We start from the raw sequence: 17,414 nt of genomic DNA on the forward strand, positions 1-17,414 counted from the left end.
CTGTTGTATGTGTGTGCCCTGAATGGTGGTGAATGAGGAGTGTGATTAGTCTACAGTTAGTGCTGGAGGGACGTGACCCATAGGGCCCATACAGTGGCCACTGCCACCTCACTAGGACATGGGCACCCACCAGGCACATCTCTGTTCCACAGGCACCCCTGGGAACCTCACCAGGGTACATGGGAGCCCTGCCAGGATGCAGGGCCCTTGTTCTGGAACATGGGCAGCTATGGGGCACCTTGCAGTCGTGGATGCTTGTCTCCCACAGCAGCTGCCAGCACTGCTTTTCACATTGCTAGTTCCCAGGATCCCCTCGTACTGAAAATGCCACGTGCCAGAGGAACGATGCACTTCATTGATGGGAACAACGCTAGAAGATGGGAGAGTTTAGCCAAGGTTCCCAAGCATCTCTGCCCCATGCTCATAATCTGGCTGTCCTCTTCCAGGATATACAAGCTTCAGTAGGCTGGCCCTGATGCAGCAGCTGGCTGTGACCCTGAAGAGAATTCAGCATTAACTGCAGTGACAAGAACGGAGACAGGGACGCCAGCACTAAATAGGAGTGATAGAAATCACCCAACTTTATTGTTCCACACTTCATTATTTCTAATCTTATCTTATGCATAGTTCATTCTATTCTAATTTAACACATACTATGTGTTTCTCTCTAAAAGGTTACATCGTTGTTTTCTCTACTCCGTGGAATTTTTCTACTCAGTCTAATTGCTCTTGTCTCCTCCTTCTCTTGGTTGTCTTCCCTCTCAGGGGCAGCTTGACTTCAGCATACCAAGCAATCAGCACTTTCCCACAGCTCCTACTTCAGGGCTACAGAAAATCCTTCAAGGCCTAATGTGCACAGGTGTTCCTGGGACCCATGTCCCCTCTTGCTCAAACCAATCCCCAACAATTCCCCCGTTTTGTGCAAGTAAGGCCTTGGAGGTTATCCTTTGAACACTTTGCATAATACAATTCTAAACAAGTTTAACAATAATCAAAATTAGTACAAGAATACCTAAAAACTTTAAAGCTTCTTTTATCAATTGTATAACCCACTGTGACACATTCCCAAGTATTGATCTTAACCAATTAATCTAAAGGACTTTTTACAATTGTAACAGCACGCGTATGATTCTTTAGCCACCTAATCTCAGCATGCATCGACACTCCATGATCAGACAAGTTAAAACAACACATTCCTTCAAAATCTTCGCATCCATGCCCTTGAGCTAACAACAAAAATTCAACTGCAGCACGATTTTGCAGGAATGCATGCTGATAATGGGACAGAGATTGGAATCAATACGGCTGACCAATATGATCGAGTATTGTTCCTTTATTTTCCCAGTATTGCAGGCCTATGGTGCAGGCCTATGGTGCGAGTATAGCACGGTGAAGTAAAGCATAGAAGAAGGGACAGGAAAGGCAGAAGTGCGTAGCAAGGGAACTTCTACAACTTACATAAACTCAGACTGCCTTGTTGGCATGGCTTCATTGGTTCCCTATGAGTGACCACACATCACACTATTATAGATTATTGGTCCAACTACTAATGACATGCGAGGTTTGTTGTTGCAGGTGCATGTCCTGTTGTCCCAAGATAACATTCTGTGTTTATAGCTACCAATGTCTTGTTTTAGTTACATGCTGCAAGACAGCTATCTGGCTCTGCACTTATGCTGAGCATGGCCTACCACCATGTCAGGCTCTAGGCCTGCACTGCCAGATTGCTCACACTGCTCGTCACTGGCATTGCCAAAAATCCCCCTTTCTGTTTTTGTGAGCAATCTGGTCAAGGGAGTTATTCTCATCCCATACAAGATACTACTTGCAAACACAGAAGCAAGCAAGGTAAAGCTGTGTAGCAAAAGCAAAAGTTCTGTAGCACAGCATCTCTAACAGACTGATGTAACCCATACAAGGCACAAAGCTTAAGTTGAACTAGTTAGAATGTTCTAACAGAGCTGGCATAATACATGGTCAGATACAACAGACATTGTAAGGAAGAACTTAGATCCTAATAGTTCCGATCTTTACATTTCACTCCTCTTATTGACAGAGAAGACTTGATTATGCCTGAACTCATTGCACACAGAGATTAAGGCACAAATGCAATCCTTAGCACTGTCTTTTACAATCTGCTTTAGGGTTATGTTGCATCTTTATTTTCTCTAGGATGGTCAAAAATCATGAATTGTTTAATAGTAGCAAGATTTCTTTAATCTGTAAAGGTAGATCTGGCCAGGCTCTAGCTTCACAGACAGAAAACTTGCAGGCAAACAGCAAGAGCAAAAAGGCTCCATTGCTTTGCCCAATATAAAATTACACATAATAATGTGTTTTTGCTCATCCTAGTAATTGTAATCTCTTAATGTTCACACAACAGTTAAGCAGTCACGACACTCAGTTATAAGTTAGATGCTTTCTGTTGACATCTTGGATTATCGTGACAGTTGTTGAGGTCAGTGCTAGGCAGATTTGCTGATTGTCGTTTACATGACAGTTGTGCCGTGTTCGTGCTGCCTTGTGGTGAAAGGGTTACAGCACTTCTAGGGTTAATGTTTCTAGGGTGACAGCATTTCTAGGGTTACCATGAGCTAATTTTTTTTGCTATGGGGGTATTCTCTCTTCCCCCCCGCACACCCTTTTTTTTTTTTAAATCTCTAATAAGCAAAATGTAAAGATGAAACTTTATCCCCTAGGATGTCTACATTCAGAGGCACATTTAGTTAACAAGAGGGAAGACAAAGTTATCAAACAACCACAATATTCGGTCCTAATTCACATGGTGCTGTGGTACATTCTTCTGATTGATGCTTTTGGATCCCAGATGATCGATGTTCGACTTCACGGGAAATGCTGTTTCTTCATAGTCTTGATTCTTCCGCACATTAGCTAAGGAATACTTTTTGCTGTTATAGTAATTTTTCAATTTTACTTTTTTATTCTAAGCAATTTGTTGTATCTAACTTCTCTAATACATCTATTTTTTTATTTATCTGGTGTTTAATCTTTTATTTGTTGACCTTATATTCGGTATTTTATATTTTGCATGTTTAGTTTATTTAAGCTATTTTCTATTGTCATTTTTATTTTTGCTTTATCATATTTTGTAACCTTCTTCTTTTCTATTAATCTTTTGTATTATTATTAATTTTAACTTTCTTGAATTTTCTTTTTATAGATTTTTTTTGTTTGTTTTAATCAAGTAGTCTTGATAATCCTTATTGTTTGCTAACAAGTCTTATGTTTTTTGTTAACAGCTATCTTTTGTTAGTAATCCTTACGATTGTTTAGTTTGTCGTATTTTGGTTTTATTATTTTTATTGTTGCCCTTCTTGTTTATTATTTTGTTATTTAGTACTCTATTTGTTGTATCCAGAGTTTTTGTACTTTTTGCTATATATTTGTATGTTTGAATTTTGTCTTTGCACTTGTTACCTTTTCTGTTTACCATTTTTTTAATTTTTTTTTTTTCTAGTCTATGTCTAAGAAGGAAATAGAAAGATGTTTACCTTAGCTAAGGAATACTTTTCTAAATTAATACCTATTTCCTACAAACCTTAACTCTATTACATGGAGCTCCTTCGAAATGCCTAGGCACACAACTAAGAAGGTTCGAACCCAAAGAAAATCTTACAATTTGAACTCATTACTAAGTAGGTATACCTTGACACAATTACTATGTACTAAGTACCTGTAAATACTAAATACTTATTATTCTTACTATTCTATACCTTAACACAAATACTATCTACTAAGTACCTGTAAATACTAAATGCTTATTATTCTTACTATTCTATACCTTAACACAATTACTATCTACTAAGTACCTGTAAATACTAAATGCTTATTATTCTTACTATTCTATATCTTAACACAATTACTATGTACTAAGTACCTGTAAATACTAAATGCTTATTATTCTTACTATTCTATACCTTGCCACAAATACTATCTACTAAGTACCTGTAAATACTAAATTCTTATTATTCTTACTATTCTATACCTTAACACAATTACTATGTACTAAGTACCTGTAAATACTAAATGCTTATTATTCTTACTATTCTATACCTTGACACAATTACTATCTACTAAGTACCTGTAAATACTAAATGCTTATTATTCTTACTATTCTATACCTTAACACAATTACTATGTACTAAGTACCTGTAAATACTAAATGCCTATTATTCTTACTATTCTATACCTTGCCACAAATACTATCTCCTAAGTACCTGTAAATACTAAATGCTTATTATTCTTACTATTCTATACCTTAACACAATTACTATCTACTAAGTACCTGTAAATACTAAATGCTTATTATTCTTACTATTCTATACCTTAACACAATTACTATCTACTAAGTACCAGTAAATACTAAATGCTTATTATTCTTACTATTCTATACCTTAACACAATTACTATCTACTAAGTACCTGTAAATACTAAATGCTTATTATTATTACTATTCTATACCTTAACACAATTACTATCTACTAAGTACCTGTAAATACTAAATGCTTATTATTCTTACTATTCTATACCTTGCCACAAATACTATGTACTAAGTACCTATAAATACTAAATGCTTACTATTCATTATTCTTACTAGAAAAACTTAGCAACACTCTAAAGAACAAATTTCTGAAAGACATTACAACCAGAAATGAGAAAAGTAGCACTGTTGCTTTAAATCAGACCAGAGCCGCACCAGAAAAGGGAAGCGGGGGGTGTAGAACAGCTGAAGCCGCTGCGGGGGGAAAGGAGGAGGGGTGTAGCGCGGCCGTGGCCGCCGCTACTGTCGGTGCTGGCGGTATCGGTGGTGCGTCAGCCGGTACTGCTTTTGTCGGAGCCGTCGGTATCCGCGGGGGCCGGCAGGGCTCGCGGGAGGAGTGCGGTGGTAAGAGCGCCGTAATCGCGAGCCTCCAAGCGCTCCTTCTTGTCTGAGAGGGGCCGTAAAGCAAAGTCGGCGCTGTTTGAATTCCTCGCTGCCGGTGTTGTCGTCTTCCGAATCCGAGCCCTTGCTGGCGAGACGAGAGGAAGATGTTGATAAACGGGATCGAACACGCGGAGATGCCTTTCTTCGGCTTTTTCCCCCCTGGGTGCAAACGGCAGTGGTGGGGGCTGGTAAACGCGGTGTGGTCGCCGCAAGGTGGATCGGGGGCGGCCCCGCTCCATCGGTCGATACTTTTCAAGCACATCGTTGGGTTGCAATTCAGATACAACTTGTGCTGCATCTCGTTCTGACAAAGTTGCTGTAACTGCAGCAGCCATTCGCTGTTCCAGCTTCTATTTCTTAATGCAGTTTAGGCATTCTCGCCACAGCTTTTGCAGCTTGATAGCAGTTTTATCGCCATCTATAACCAAGTCCCACAACTCGGTCCCGTACTCTCTCCAACAAGTTTCATCAAAATAACTATCTCCGCTCGGGAAATACCCTAAAGCGGATCCATGGGCCAAAAGCCCAGGAATTACTCAAACCAATCCCCAACACTGCAGAGTGCTGCATTGCAATTGTCATCGACCCACTTCCACCCGTGCCTGCCCCTCCTCCTACCTTGCCTCCCACCAGCCATGGAGGTCTAGGAACCCTCTGAGTCATGGGCAGGTACGGGACACTGCCACCTTACAGGGACATGGGGAGCATCTGCCACAAACCTTACTGGGACATGGTGAGGCGCAGCACCTCAGTGGTACCTGGGCACACACCTGAACCTCATGGGGATCCAGGTACCCTGCCAGCTAGGGGCCTCTCCACCTGGGACACGAGCACCCCTGGGGCTTCTCACAGCCATGTATGCCTGCTCTCTCTTGCCTCAGGTCCCACCCCACATGGAGAGCAGCCAGGCCTGTTGCCAACCCACTGGGCACACTCTGTCTGGAGTTGCCCAGGGAAGTAGAGAAAGCTCTGCTCTCCTTACCTTGTTCTTGTGCTGCCTTCTTGTAGTACTTGTGCCAGAGCTCTTTCAGGCGGAGGCGGTGGACAGCAATGTAGCACGTGGCCATGTTGTCCTCCATCCGGCACAGCACTCTGTAACTCCGGCTGTCCTTTGTCTTCCACTTTGTCTGACTCCTTCCCTGAAAATGATAGGGCTGGGGTCACAATCAAGCAGGTGGGGACTTTGAGGGACCAAGCAGTGTTCTGCTAGGCTTGGCTTCCTCTGGAAGAACTCCAGCCTTGCAGGCCTACTCTGTGCACTGGCCTCGGGCTGAAGAAACCTCCAGCAGGCCTGTCATGTGCTGGGGCTCCTGGAGGGTTTCAGCCTTTTAGCTCAGCATATTCCTGGGGAGGAAGCAAGAGGACCTCTCAGGACATGCTGGGGCTTTCTTGCCCAAGCAGTTTTCTTATGCTAGCCATCTTGGCCAGCTCAGTTGAGTTTCCTTGCTCCTGACAAATCCCTTCCTGTGGGACCAATCTCAATTACCTGTCCATGGGGTCTCTTCACATTTCTCCAGAAGCCAAGTGCAATCCAAACCATGCAGAGCAGCCACACCGTTTGACCGGCCCAGTAAAGCAGGCAGATGTCTGCTGGGGCAAGGTGTTCCCAAAGCTGGCCTGGAAGGAAGGGCAGGTCAGGGTCCCTGTGTCTCCGAAAGCCAGAGCCTCTTGGCTGTTTTGGGAACGCGCCCTTGGAGTCAGCATCTGGTTTCTTCAGGGTTTCATGAGGATCACCAATCCTGAACCTGACCCATTTTTGGGATCTCCAAAGACCAAAGCTTCCTGGCCATTCTGAGAGTGGGCTTTCAGGGTCAGCACCCGATTGCTTCTCATTTTTACAAAGAGCATCTGTCCTGGAGCAGAAACATTTTTGGAGTATGCGAAGGGCAAAGCTTCCTGGCCATTCTGAGAACGTCTTCTTGAGCTCCGGGTCTGGTTGCTTCTCATTTTCAGGCAGAAAGCTCATCCAGAACTTGCACCATTTTTTGAGTAGCCTCAGACTGTAGCATCCTGGCCACTCTGAGAGTGCGCTCTGGGGGTCAGCATCAGGTTGCTCTGCCTTTTCAGGAAGAACGCCCATCCAGGACCTGCGGTGCTGGCAAAAGCCATAGCTGTTGGGGCATTTGAAAGCCATGCTCTCAGCACCAATGGGCTGTTTCTTCAGTTCTTCAGGCAGGACTTGCCTCCTGGACACGGGAAGACCGTTGGAGATGTCAAGTCGAGGGTCATCAGTCAACAGACACAGCAGACAGAGAACCATCGTGAGGGAGAAAACTGGGCTGAGCCACATCATGCTGTCTCCCAAGGAAAGCTCTCAACATGCAAGCTGACTTGGGCTGTCACCCTGAGCAGAGCTCAGCCAGTGGCTGCCACCTCTTGCAAGTCTGCACATCTGTCCTTGGAGGTTCTACTTAGAAGCCAAGTCGAGGTCTGACGTGTCACAAAGTACTGTGATGTCACAATGCCTTCTGCCGCCCACCTGGCAGGGGATGAAGTCTGAGACGGAGGTGTGCAGGACCTGTGTAGGTGGATTTTGAAGCTTGCTGCTCCCACTGCCATGTCCTGAGCAAACACCGAGGCCAGCAAGAGGGATGGACTGTCCCCCATGGAATTGGGGCTGTGCCCAGAGCTCCTTCCAAGCTGCACCCAGTGCTGTGCCCCAGTGGGGCAGCCATGGCACAATTCCACTTGTTTTCACAAAAATCTTCAATGTGAAGGACAAGGAGTGTGATTTGTGTACAGTTATTGGTGGAAGGGCGTGACCCAGGGGGACCTAGGGCATGCAGCAGCCACTGCCACTTTGTCAGCCATGGGCACCCACCAGGCATCTCCCTGTGACATGGGCACCACTGGGAATGTCAGTGGGAGATGGGTACTAGCGTTTGTCCATCCAGGATGAGCAGTTCTCCTCCTCAAACACTTTAGAGGGACATGGGGAATAACTGTCACATCCCCTCCAGGCTCTGTGGGTATAGAATCACAAAATGGGCCGGGTTGGAAGGGAACCTCGAAGGTCATTTTGTTCAACCCCCCTGCGGTGAGCAGGGCCGTCTGCAACTCCATCGGGTTGGCCAGGGCCACATCAAGGTTAACCATGAATGTCTCCAGGGATGGGGACTCAACCACATCTGTGGACAACCTGTTGCAGTATTCTTCCACTGTCCTTGTGAAGAACTTCCTCCTTCTATCCAACCTGAATCTACCCAGTTGCAGTTTCAAACTCTTGCGCCTCATCCTATTGCTACAAGCCCTTCACTACAGTCTGTCCCCATCCTTCCTGGAGGTCCTTTTTAGATATTGAAATGTAGCTCTAACGTCTCCCCAGAGACGTCTCCTTTGGAGAGCCATAGCGGACCAGGTCCGCCCCGCCGGACTGGGACTCTGCCGTCTGTTCTCGGCAGTTCTGCGCATCCTACAGTGCCTTCCGCCTAACGTGCCCACGGTCATGCCGGAGTGCCAGGCTGCCATGGGCATTACGGAATCCGGGCGGTCTTTTGGAGCAGGCCGGGGCGACGGCAGGCCCTGCCCGTATCCGGGCAGCTGCGGGCCGGGAGCTGTCGGCTGCGGCCGTTACCACCGGAGAGTGGCACAGCGCGGGGTGGGCGGGGGCGGAAGGGGCGGGCGCGTTCCCGTAGGTGGCGGCGGCGGTGGTTGGTGGGGATATTGAGCGGGGCCGGAGTGCTTCCTGCCGCTGAGGAGGGGCCCGGCGGGCTGGGCTGGGTTTCTCCGGGTTCGGCTGGGTCTGCTGCGGGACGGTGGCTTGGCGACGGTGACGGAGCCCTCGCCCGGCGTGAGTGAGCGAGCGAGCGAGCGATGGAGTGCGGCGTCAGGCAAGGGGGCGGCTTCCCGGGGCTGGGGTCAGCCGCCCGCCCCCTCACCGCTTCGCGGAGGTGCCCCTTTGCTCCCCATCTGCTGCGGTGTCGGCGCGCTGCCTTGCCCGGGTGCTGCCGTGCTGGCGGGACAGGGCCGGTAGCGGCATGTGTCGTGCCTTCGCGGGCGGCCGCCGGGGCGCGGCGCCCACCGCGGCCTTGGCACTCCGGTCCCGGGGCCGGCGGGTAAGCGGCGGTGGCCTGGGGGAGCGTGTCGCCCTGTTTGGCTCGGCTCCGTGTGCTCCTGTGGGCCGGGGTCCGTGCCCCTACCCCTGCCTCCCGTGTCTTGTGCTCCGCGGGCTGCCGGCATGGGGTGTTTGGGGCGGAGCGGACAGGACGGGAGAGCTCTTCGTCCGTAGGGGTGCAGCCGCACGCCTCGGAGAACCTGCTTGTACCTGCCGGTGCCCGGCAGCGAGGGCCACGTTTTGCTTGCAAAGCCCTTATTTTGCCCGGTTGCTGCCCCGCGGAGAACACCAAATAGAGGACTCGGAACATTATTTTTTTTTTTTTTAAATTTATTTTGTTTCTTTCTTTCTTTTTTGTTTTCCCTCCCCCTGTGACTTAATGTGGGTTTAAGGGGATAATATCTGATGCAATCAAGGCTCCAAGAATAGCATCGTCCACGTTTTCTAGCATGTGCCGAATGCTCAGAACGGCTTTTGCATGGACGCTGCACACGGGCGGATGTAGAGGTGCTACTTTCCAGGGTGGGCAACGGGTGTTCCCCGCGGCTGCATGCGGCGAAGCTGGCTTTTGCGGGAACCCCCTCGATGCTGATGCCAGGAGATAGCCGAGTGTGATTTGGGACAGTCTGGGCAGTGGTAGCTCCGATTGAAACTGGTATGCAATGCCCTAACCGGGAGGAACTGGCTTTCTTCAGTTGCAGGAAAGTATGAACCTGAGTAATTTGCAGTTGTGGAAGACAGCAAGTCTGAGCTTATTCTTCATTAACTGGCAAACTGCTCCCTTTGTGTTTACGTGGTAATGTACCTAGAGAATGTTGCATATAAAATAAAGTGCTTCTTCATGCTGCTAAATAAAGCTGCAACCAGTTTGTAATTTAACTTGACTTGTGCCAGAAATACTTTGTTAATAGTGGATGCCAGGCTCCAGTCTGGCAATCTCAGTTTTCCAAAATTCCCAAATTCAAGTTTTTCTATTTAAAATGCTCCTTCTGTTTATTTTAAGAGTTACTCAGTCTCACTCTGTCAGTGCCTTTCCTAGGGTTTCACTGGTTTCTCTGTTCACACTCCCATTTCTGGATGGGAAGAAGTCTGTGCCTATCAATATGGAAACAACATCCTTCTGTTCTTTTAAAGCATGACCAAAAGTTAGGCTTACTGCTTTAAATGATTGAATGAAATATATCCTTACTGAGCAGCCATTTAAAAAAAGGAATTGAGTGATGCCCTTGTAAAAAGGCTTACTCTACATTAGAGTTAGAAGTCCGAGGTTGAATATTGAAGGCCTGTGCAGTTTTCAGCTGTTACTTGTCTCAGAAAATGAGTATTTGGAGTGGAATTGTCGTGAGCATCGGGCAGCATCATTAATCTCTGCAGATGTCGTACCATTACTAGCATGCCTCTTACCTCTGAGGCACACAGCTATCTTCAATTTCCAGACACAAATTTTATCTTCTCTCAAATCCTGGTTCTGCAGTGTGGCTGTTGAGCAGTGCTGTGCTGTTTATTGGGTGCCAGCCTGCCTTAAACTTCTAGTAAATGTATGAGGGAGAGATGCCTGCCAGCTCAGAGAAAGGAGCGGGAATTACTTGAGGTATTTTTCCTTTGGTAGAACAATTTTAAGGATTGAGGGAGGCAGTTTACTGCCTTTTTGATGCATGTGCTCCATTTACCTGAAGAACCATTATGCAGCTGTGGTGAAATGACTTTTAATGATGATTATATTTTCTTCTGTTTTGTTCTTTGCAGTCCAGACTCTGTTAACCTAGGCTGTGAATTTTATAGCTGCATTCGAGCCTGAAGGCCTATTAGTATGTAGATGTGGTCAGTTCTGTTGTCCTAGAGCTGGTCTGAAGAGAGGTTCTCTCGGTTCAGAATATCACAGGGTGTTCTTTTTTTGTTTTCTCTTCTGGATCAGGTCTTGAATCAAAGGGTGAAGGTTTCTCTTCACGGTGCATGGACGGAAAGCCAATGCGCAGGTAAGATACGGAAAAGAATAGTCCTTCTCTGCTACAAATGTGATAAACCATGGTTTCATAAGTGCCTAGACCATAAAATGTTGGGTTTGTTTTTCTGGCTAGGAGAATTAGAATGTAAAGCATTAATCTTTAGCCATTACTGAAATGGATTTAGTTTTCAGTATTTGCAAGACCAGATGTTTTTACGTGAATATGCTGTTAGGAAGACTACAGAAGAGAAGTTAAAATTCTCCATCCGCTCTCCCTGCTTCCCCCATTTACTAGCATGTTTAAAATCCACTATTTAATTGCTTAGGTATTCAAATTGTGTGTAACCAACTGCCAGGGAATAAATTTAAGCTTAATTTCTAAGGGGCATTCTTTTTCCCTTAACTAAAGGAGTTTAGTCCCGTGGATGCAATGAGGTCCTGGGTGAAAAGGAGGTTTCTTTTTCTAATTATGGGTGCCAGCTGTCTCAGCTCTAATGAGCTGACAATGCAGCTGAAGTTTAATTCAGGGGAGTTCTTGCTGTAGTTCTGCCAGAAACATCTATTATGTGGAGGAAAAAATTGTCCCAGTAATTCAGCATTTTGACAGGTTAGCAAACAGGATTGTCTGCAAGTTGTGGTTGCTTTTCACTATCTGATGGTAATCCCATGGCAAAACTTAGCAGCTTTTGCAGTTCTTATGATGTACCGCACTTACCAAAATGGTTTTACAGAATGATGTGAAAGTGGTGACTAGCTTGGCATCCCTTCTTGTTTTCCATTTTTTGGTGTTCCTAATAGAAAAATTGAGGCTGTAAATTTGTCTGCTGCTCTCTGCGTATTGCATTGAGGCAGAGAATGAAAGTGCTGAAGTTCTTTTGTGGGCTTGTGGCCTTGGTCTCACTGTCACTGAAGTTCTGTCTGCCACTCAGGCTGGTGGGCAACAGCACGGGCCTCAAGATGTATAGATTTTTCTGTTGTGGTGCTGATCCTGGCACTTGAGGCTTTTATTCTTTTGTAACTTTATTTGGATAATGGGTACAGAGCAGACCTTTCAGTACCTCCCTCCCTCTCTGGTTGTAGCCAGGAGGGGGTTGGTCTCTTCTCCCAGGCAACCAGCACCAGAACAAGAGGACACAGTCTCAAGCTGCACCAGGGGAAGTTTAGGTTGGAGGTGAGGAGAAAGTTCTTCACCGAGAGAGTCGCTAGCCATTGGAATGTGCTGCCCAGGGAGGTGGTGGAGTCGTCATCCCTGGAGGTGTTCAAGAGGGGATTGGACATGGCACTTGGTGCCATGGTTTAGTCATGAGGTCTGTGGTGACAGGTTGGACTTGATGATCTTTGAGGTCTCTTCCAACCTTGGTGATTCTGTGATAGAGCATGGGTAATGTATCTGACATATTTTCATGGCTTTACTTCTGGACTAACTGTTCAACTGATGTCTGCACCTGGATGTACTGTATTGCTGCAGTCTAGCCTGATGAGCATGGCTCTGTTTTGAGCTGTGGAGTTCAGTTCTTGAATATGGTTTCATGTTTTAAGGGCTTCTGCGTGGATTGTTAAACATTATTCCTACTGCATGTTTTAGCAGAGAATGATGAGAGGTTCCTGATTGGATTTCAGTCTCAGATCTTCCTGAAGTCCAGCTAAGCAGATGGCAGGGCACTCCCTTTTATCCTTTTCCTCAGGGCTAACACCACCCATAAGCGTTCTGTTAGGTATTGGGAGAAGAGAGGAGAGAGACTTGGTCTGTACTGAACCAGTAAACATGGTGAGTTGGTATCAAATGTGTGCAGCATTCAGGATTTGGAAGTACAGTTTGAACAGAAAAGGCATTGCTGCTATTTCTGTCAAGATTATAGTAGAGAAGTAGAGAAAAGTCATTGATGTTCAAACAGGATTTAACTCAGAAATGCAGATTGTTTGGGTCAGCCTGTTCTTTCTCACTGTCAGGGAGCAGCAAGAGAACATTGTTTTGTTGAAGGTAAAAGCGAGGCAGAGGGAACCTTTCCAGTTTCCTGGAGTCCCACAGTACCTGAGCAAGGAGAGCAGAGCAGATGTGATGATCAGGGTCAGTCAGGAGTCTGATACTCATCAGGCAAGTGTGTAGTGATGAAGGGCTAGGGTCAAGCCGGGAAGCCAACTCAGAAGGTCAGTATCCGTGGGATACAAGGTCAGGTGCAGAAGTGCCTTTTAACATATTTCAGGCCAGGCATGAGGGCTAGAGCAGCTGCCAGGCAAGGTAGGGAGGTGCTCCCAGCTCTTTTTCACCCACCTCTTTTTCCTGGCAGCCTGATCCCAGGTTACAGCAGTGTCATATCAGAGCTGGCTTCAAGCGCAGGCAGCTGAACCCCACTGAGGAGGAGATGCAGTGGATTCTGAAGGGGATGTGCCTGGGCCACTTGCATGCGTGTGCGACGTTAACCAATTGTCTGGACATAGCTCTTGCCCTAAACAAACTGCAAAAGGCTTAGGAAGGTTTGGAATACTTCAGTAATGACCTCATCTTGTAGAGCATGGATATCCTCATTCTTGATGAAACAGTTTTCTGGGCTTGACTGGTCAGTGAAAGTCAAACTAAACAGTGTGAATAGTGACCCAGACACCAGATTCTTCTTGTTCTTTTGAGTTACTGCAGTCGGATTTATCTGCTTGTTTGAATAACTTGACCACAATGACAAGACATAACTAAGCTTTACAGTCTAGGTAAGGAAAGGTGTCAGTGGTATTTTTACTAATAATCAGACTTTTAGCTAACTAATTCCAAGAGCATTGGTTGCTACAAGAAAGCATTTCCATTCACTTAGTTGGCAGTGTTGTGGTGTCACTTCTGTTGCTGAAGGTGCCAAGATACTTGTTCCAAAAGTTTTTTTGAGGAGTATTGGAAATATTTTTTGTGTTACATTCCAAGATAGTCATTGACAGAAATCTCTGCCTCTTTGGTTTGATATTTCATTTGCTACTGAAATCCGTGAGATCCATATATGATTTTGGATTTCAGTTGGTGTTTTAATCTCAGTCTGGTTCTGTTTCATAGTCCTTAGGCCAGCCTATTGTGTTCTGTTGAATGGTGTTAAAGCTTGCATGTAATCTCATGTTAAAACATACATTATCTTAAAGGCAAACCACTCTGCCTTGAAAGCTGTGGAGCCTCTATGACAGTGTTAGATTTTGATGTTGGAAGAAGCTGCTACAAGATCTAAAGATGGGTGTCTCATAGATGCCTGTGTTAATGAATGAAGTTTCGGGAACTGGCATAGCTGACTAAAATGGAGGCAGAGCAGCCTATTTATTTAGCTGACTGTTGGTGTTGCAGCCTGCCTGCCTGTGTTCCCCTTTGTACTTTTCAGCAGTGTGCTATAAAAACTGATCCTTTGTCAGCCCTTTCTTAATCCCATTGTATTTGCTGATTTCCCCAGCCCTGCATTTTGATGGAAGCTAATCCCAGAATATCTGCATAGCTGAGTGTGAATCTTTTATCCTTGCATACACATTTCCTCTCTGATCCTCAACCCTTCTTAATCACCCCAAGTATTCAGGAGCAGCTCTTAGCTTTGGGGGGAGGCAGCTAGCCTGCCATATGAGAATCAAGTGCTGCCTTCTGTCTTTCACACCTCTAAGCTACTGACTCATCATTTTGTTCTTTATGCATATATATGCATGATGCACACACAATGCAGTTAAACTATTCTCCTTGTGGAGACACATGCCATCAGACAGTGTCCTTTTTATTCACCGTTCTGTGCCAGTGTATAGCAGCAACCCAGGGTGCATCAAGCAGCTGGTTTAATCCACTTGGGAAATTCCTGAGCCCATAGATCACTACCTCCTGGGTTACCCAAAGATAAGTTATGGATGAATCAAGAGTACTAATTTGATTATCACTCTTTTCCCCATTCATTCAGTTCTCCTTAATCATTAACCAGCACTTTCTCTGCAGGAGGAAGGAGACAATGCAACGCAGGCACTCGGCGGTATGCTGATGCAAACAAGGCAGGAATGCCTCCAGTTTGTACTAACCAGTCTCCTTTTAAAGACATGTTCAACAGAGTCTCCTTTGGGCAGAAAACTCCTGTTCTGTCCTGGGTGGGAAGGAAGAGGACTATTGCCTAAACCTAATCACGTAGCATAAAATGGTCAATCCCATCGCTCTGTGGCTGGTGGGATTGACAAGGTGCCCTGTATTCCTTACTCTAGTGTTTTTGTACTTGGAATCTGTGCCAGTCTAAAAAGCTCTCTGAGATCTGATTTAGGTCTGTTTTTAGTGTGGGTTCTCTTTGAGGAAAGCCTATAGGTGTAATGGGGGGGGGGGGGTTCTGCTTTCCAAAAGGAGGCCCTGTCCTGGACCTAGACCATCCCTTGTGAGCTGTAGTTATGTAAAATGTGGGGTTTGTCTTTAAATAAAGAGGAGTACTTCTCTGCTTAAAAGCTTTGACTGACAGCCCAGTCAAGACAAACTGTCCAAAGTTATTACAGTAGCATGTGTCTTAATAGGGCTTTTATTTTTCCCTTTTTTATTCCTGAGGTTGGTTTGACATAGCTTGAAATCCCTAATGCATAATAAAATCCATTTGGCTTGCTCAGAAAGAGCTAAACTCTACAGGGGGATTTTTGTCACCACCTTTCTCCATCTCTTGGTAGAGGGATTAAATTACCTACCCTCTGGCCTTAGTTGCTAAGGACTATGGAAGTAAGCCAATTAGGTAAATTAATCTTCAGTCAAGGTTTTTGGGGGTTTTTGTAGGGGTACCATTAAACCCAGCTTGTGTATGCTTCTGTGAGGGGAGCTAGATAAGCTCAGGAGGAACTTGGAGCATTGTTCAGGAGGAACTTGGCAGAGCTTTGAAAATGGCTGTCAAACCCCACAGGGTGAATTTGGGTTGTGAGGGACAAGAGTGGGTGGAGGAGAGCAAGAGGCAGTGTAACTGCAGAAGGATTTGTCAGAGGTGTCAGAAAAGGAGAACGGTGATGGATGTAAGAAAGATGGAGTAGGGATAAGAAATGGAAAAAAGAAGGTACTGACGGTGCAGAGGCTGAACAGGAGCAAGTGCCAGAACCCAGAAGGGAGACTCAGCTGGATCTGTGTAACTAAGATAAGAAGAAGTAATGGTCTGAAACATCTGAATATAATGATCAAGGAGAGGGTGTGGAAAGAATGGGAAAACAGCCTAAGATGCAAGTGAATGATTCCGAGTGCTGCAAGGAGACTGGTTTCCCTGTGGTTAGAAAGTGCATTTGACAGAATAATGAGAAGAGAAGATGGGAGCTGGTTTTGGTTTGGCTTGTTTAATTCTTCCCTTCAAATGTGATGCAAAATACTTCGAGCAGTGGCATAACAAAGTTAGATTTATTTTTACCTGATTTTGTGCATATTAGGAGTTAGTGGCAGGTCACAAATGCTAGTGTACCAGGGAAGCTGGTAATGGGTTTTTATCAGTGATGTGGACAAGGGGATTGAGTGTACCCTCAGTAAGTTTGAGAGTAGGGAGGCTTTACAAAGGGACCTGAGTAGATCAAATTAATGGGCTGAGGCCTGTTGTATGAGATTGAACAAGACCAAGTGTCAGGTGCCGCACTTGGGTCACACCAACCCCATGAACACTTCAGGCTTGGGAAAGAGTGGCTGGAAAGCTGCCCAGAAGAGAGAGACCTGAGAGTGTTGATCAACAGCTGGCTGAAGGTGAGCCAGAAGTGTGCCCAGTTGGCCAAGAAGGCCAACAGCATCCTGGCCTCTATCAGCAACAGTGTGACCAGCACCACCAGGGCGGTGATTGTGCCCCTGTACTCGGCACTGGCGAGGCCTTGAGTATTGGGTTCAGTTTTGGGCCTCTCGCTGCAAGAAAGACATTGAGGTGTTGGAGTGGGTCCAGAGAAGGGCAATGAAGCTGGTGAAGGGTCTACAGAACAAGTATAGTGAGGAGTAGCTGAAGGAACTGGAGTTGTTTAGTCTGGAGAAAAGGAAGCTGAGGGAGACCACCTGGGTGTTTACAATGCCCTGAAAGGAGCTTGTAGTGAGGTGGGAGCTGGTCTCTTCTCCCAGCTAACAAGTGATAGGATGAGAAGAAATGGCCTCAATTTGTACCATGGGAGGTTTAGGTTGGATATCAGAAGAAACATCTTCACTGAAAGGATTCTCAAACACTGGAACAGGCTCTCCAGGGAGCTGGTTGAGTTCTTATCCCAGGAGGTGTTTAAAAGCTGCAGCGATGTGGTGCTGATGGACATGGTTTAGCGCCAGACTTGGTAGAGTTAGAGAAAGGTTAGACTTGATGGTCTTAATTTTTTTTTGCTAACCAAAATGATCCTGTGATTTTTGTGTTGAGTCTTTCAGTGCATCTCCAGCACCCAGTGCACTCCCTGGGTAATTTGCAACCATTGGTACACATTTTGCTCAGTACACTTTCATTGCTCCAAGAGATGGTTTTCCTTTGAATTGGGAAGAGGCAATCGTTTCCTCTGCTTTCTTTATTTTC

At 45.8% G+C, this 17,414-nt stretch overlaps 1 protein-coding gene across 6 annotated transcripts in view; it reads left to right on the top strand.

The window, feature by feature from the left end:
* The first annotated feature begins 8,675 nt into the window (after positions 1-8,675).
* Positions 8,676-17,414, top strand: part of KLHL20 (kelch like family member 20) — a 35,581-nt gene continuing 26,842 nt past the window's right edge. For 4 of the 6 annotated variants that reach the window (XM_054165027.1, XM_054165026.1, XM_054165022.1 and 1 more), the window contains exons 1-3: positions 8,676-8,735; positions 9,695-9,795; positions 10,915-10,975. In XM_054165027.1, the coding sequence (XP_054021002.1) occupies positions 10,953-10,975 (23 nt within the window). In that variant the 5' untranslated portion in view covers positions 8,676-8,735; positions 9,695-9,795; positions 10,915-10,952. Of the gene's footprint in view, positions 8,736-9,614; positions 9,796-10,914; positions 10,976-17,414 lie in introns of those variants that run through there. The other 2 variants (XM_054165024.1, XM_054165023.1) reach the window with 2 other exon arrangements.

Source organism: Dryobates pubescens, chromosome 11, assembly GCF_014839835.1.
Source record: "Dryobates pubescens isolate bDryPub1 chromosome 11, bDryPub1.pri, whole genome shotgun sequence".
In the NCBI taxonomy this organism is placed as follows: domain Eukaryota; kingdom Metazoa; phylum Chordata; class Aves; order Piciformes; family Picidae; genus Dryobates; species Dryobates pubescens.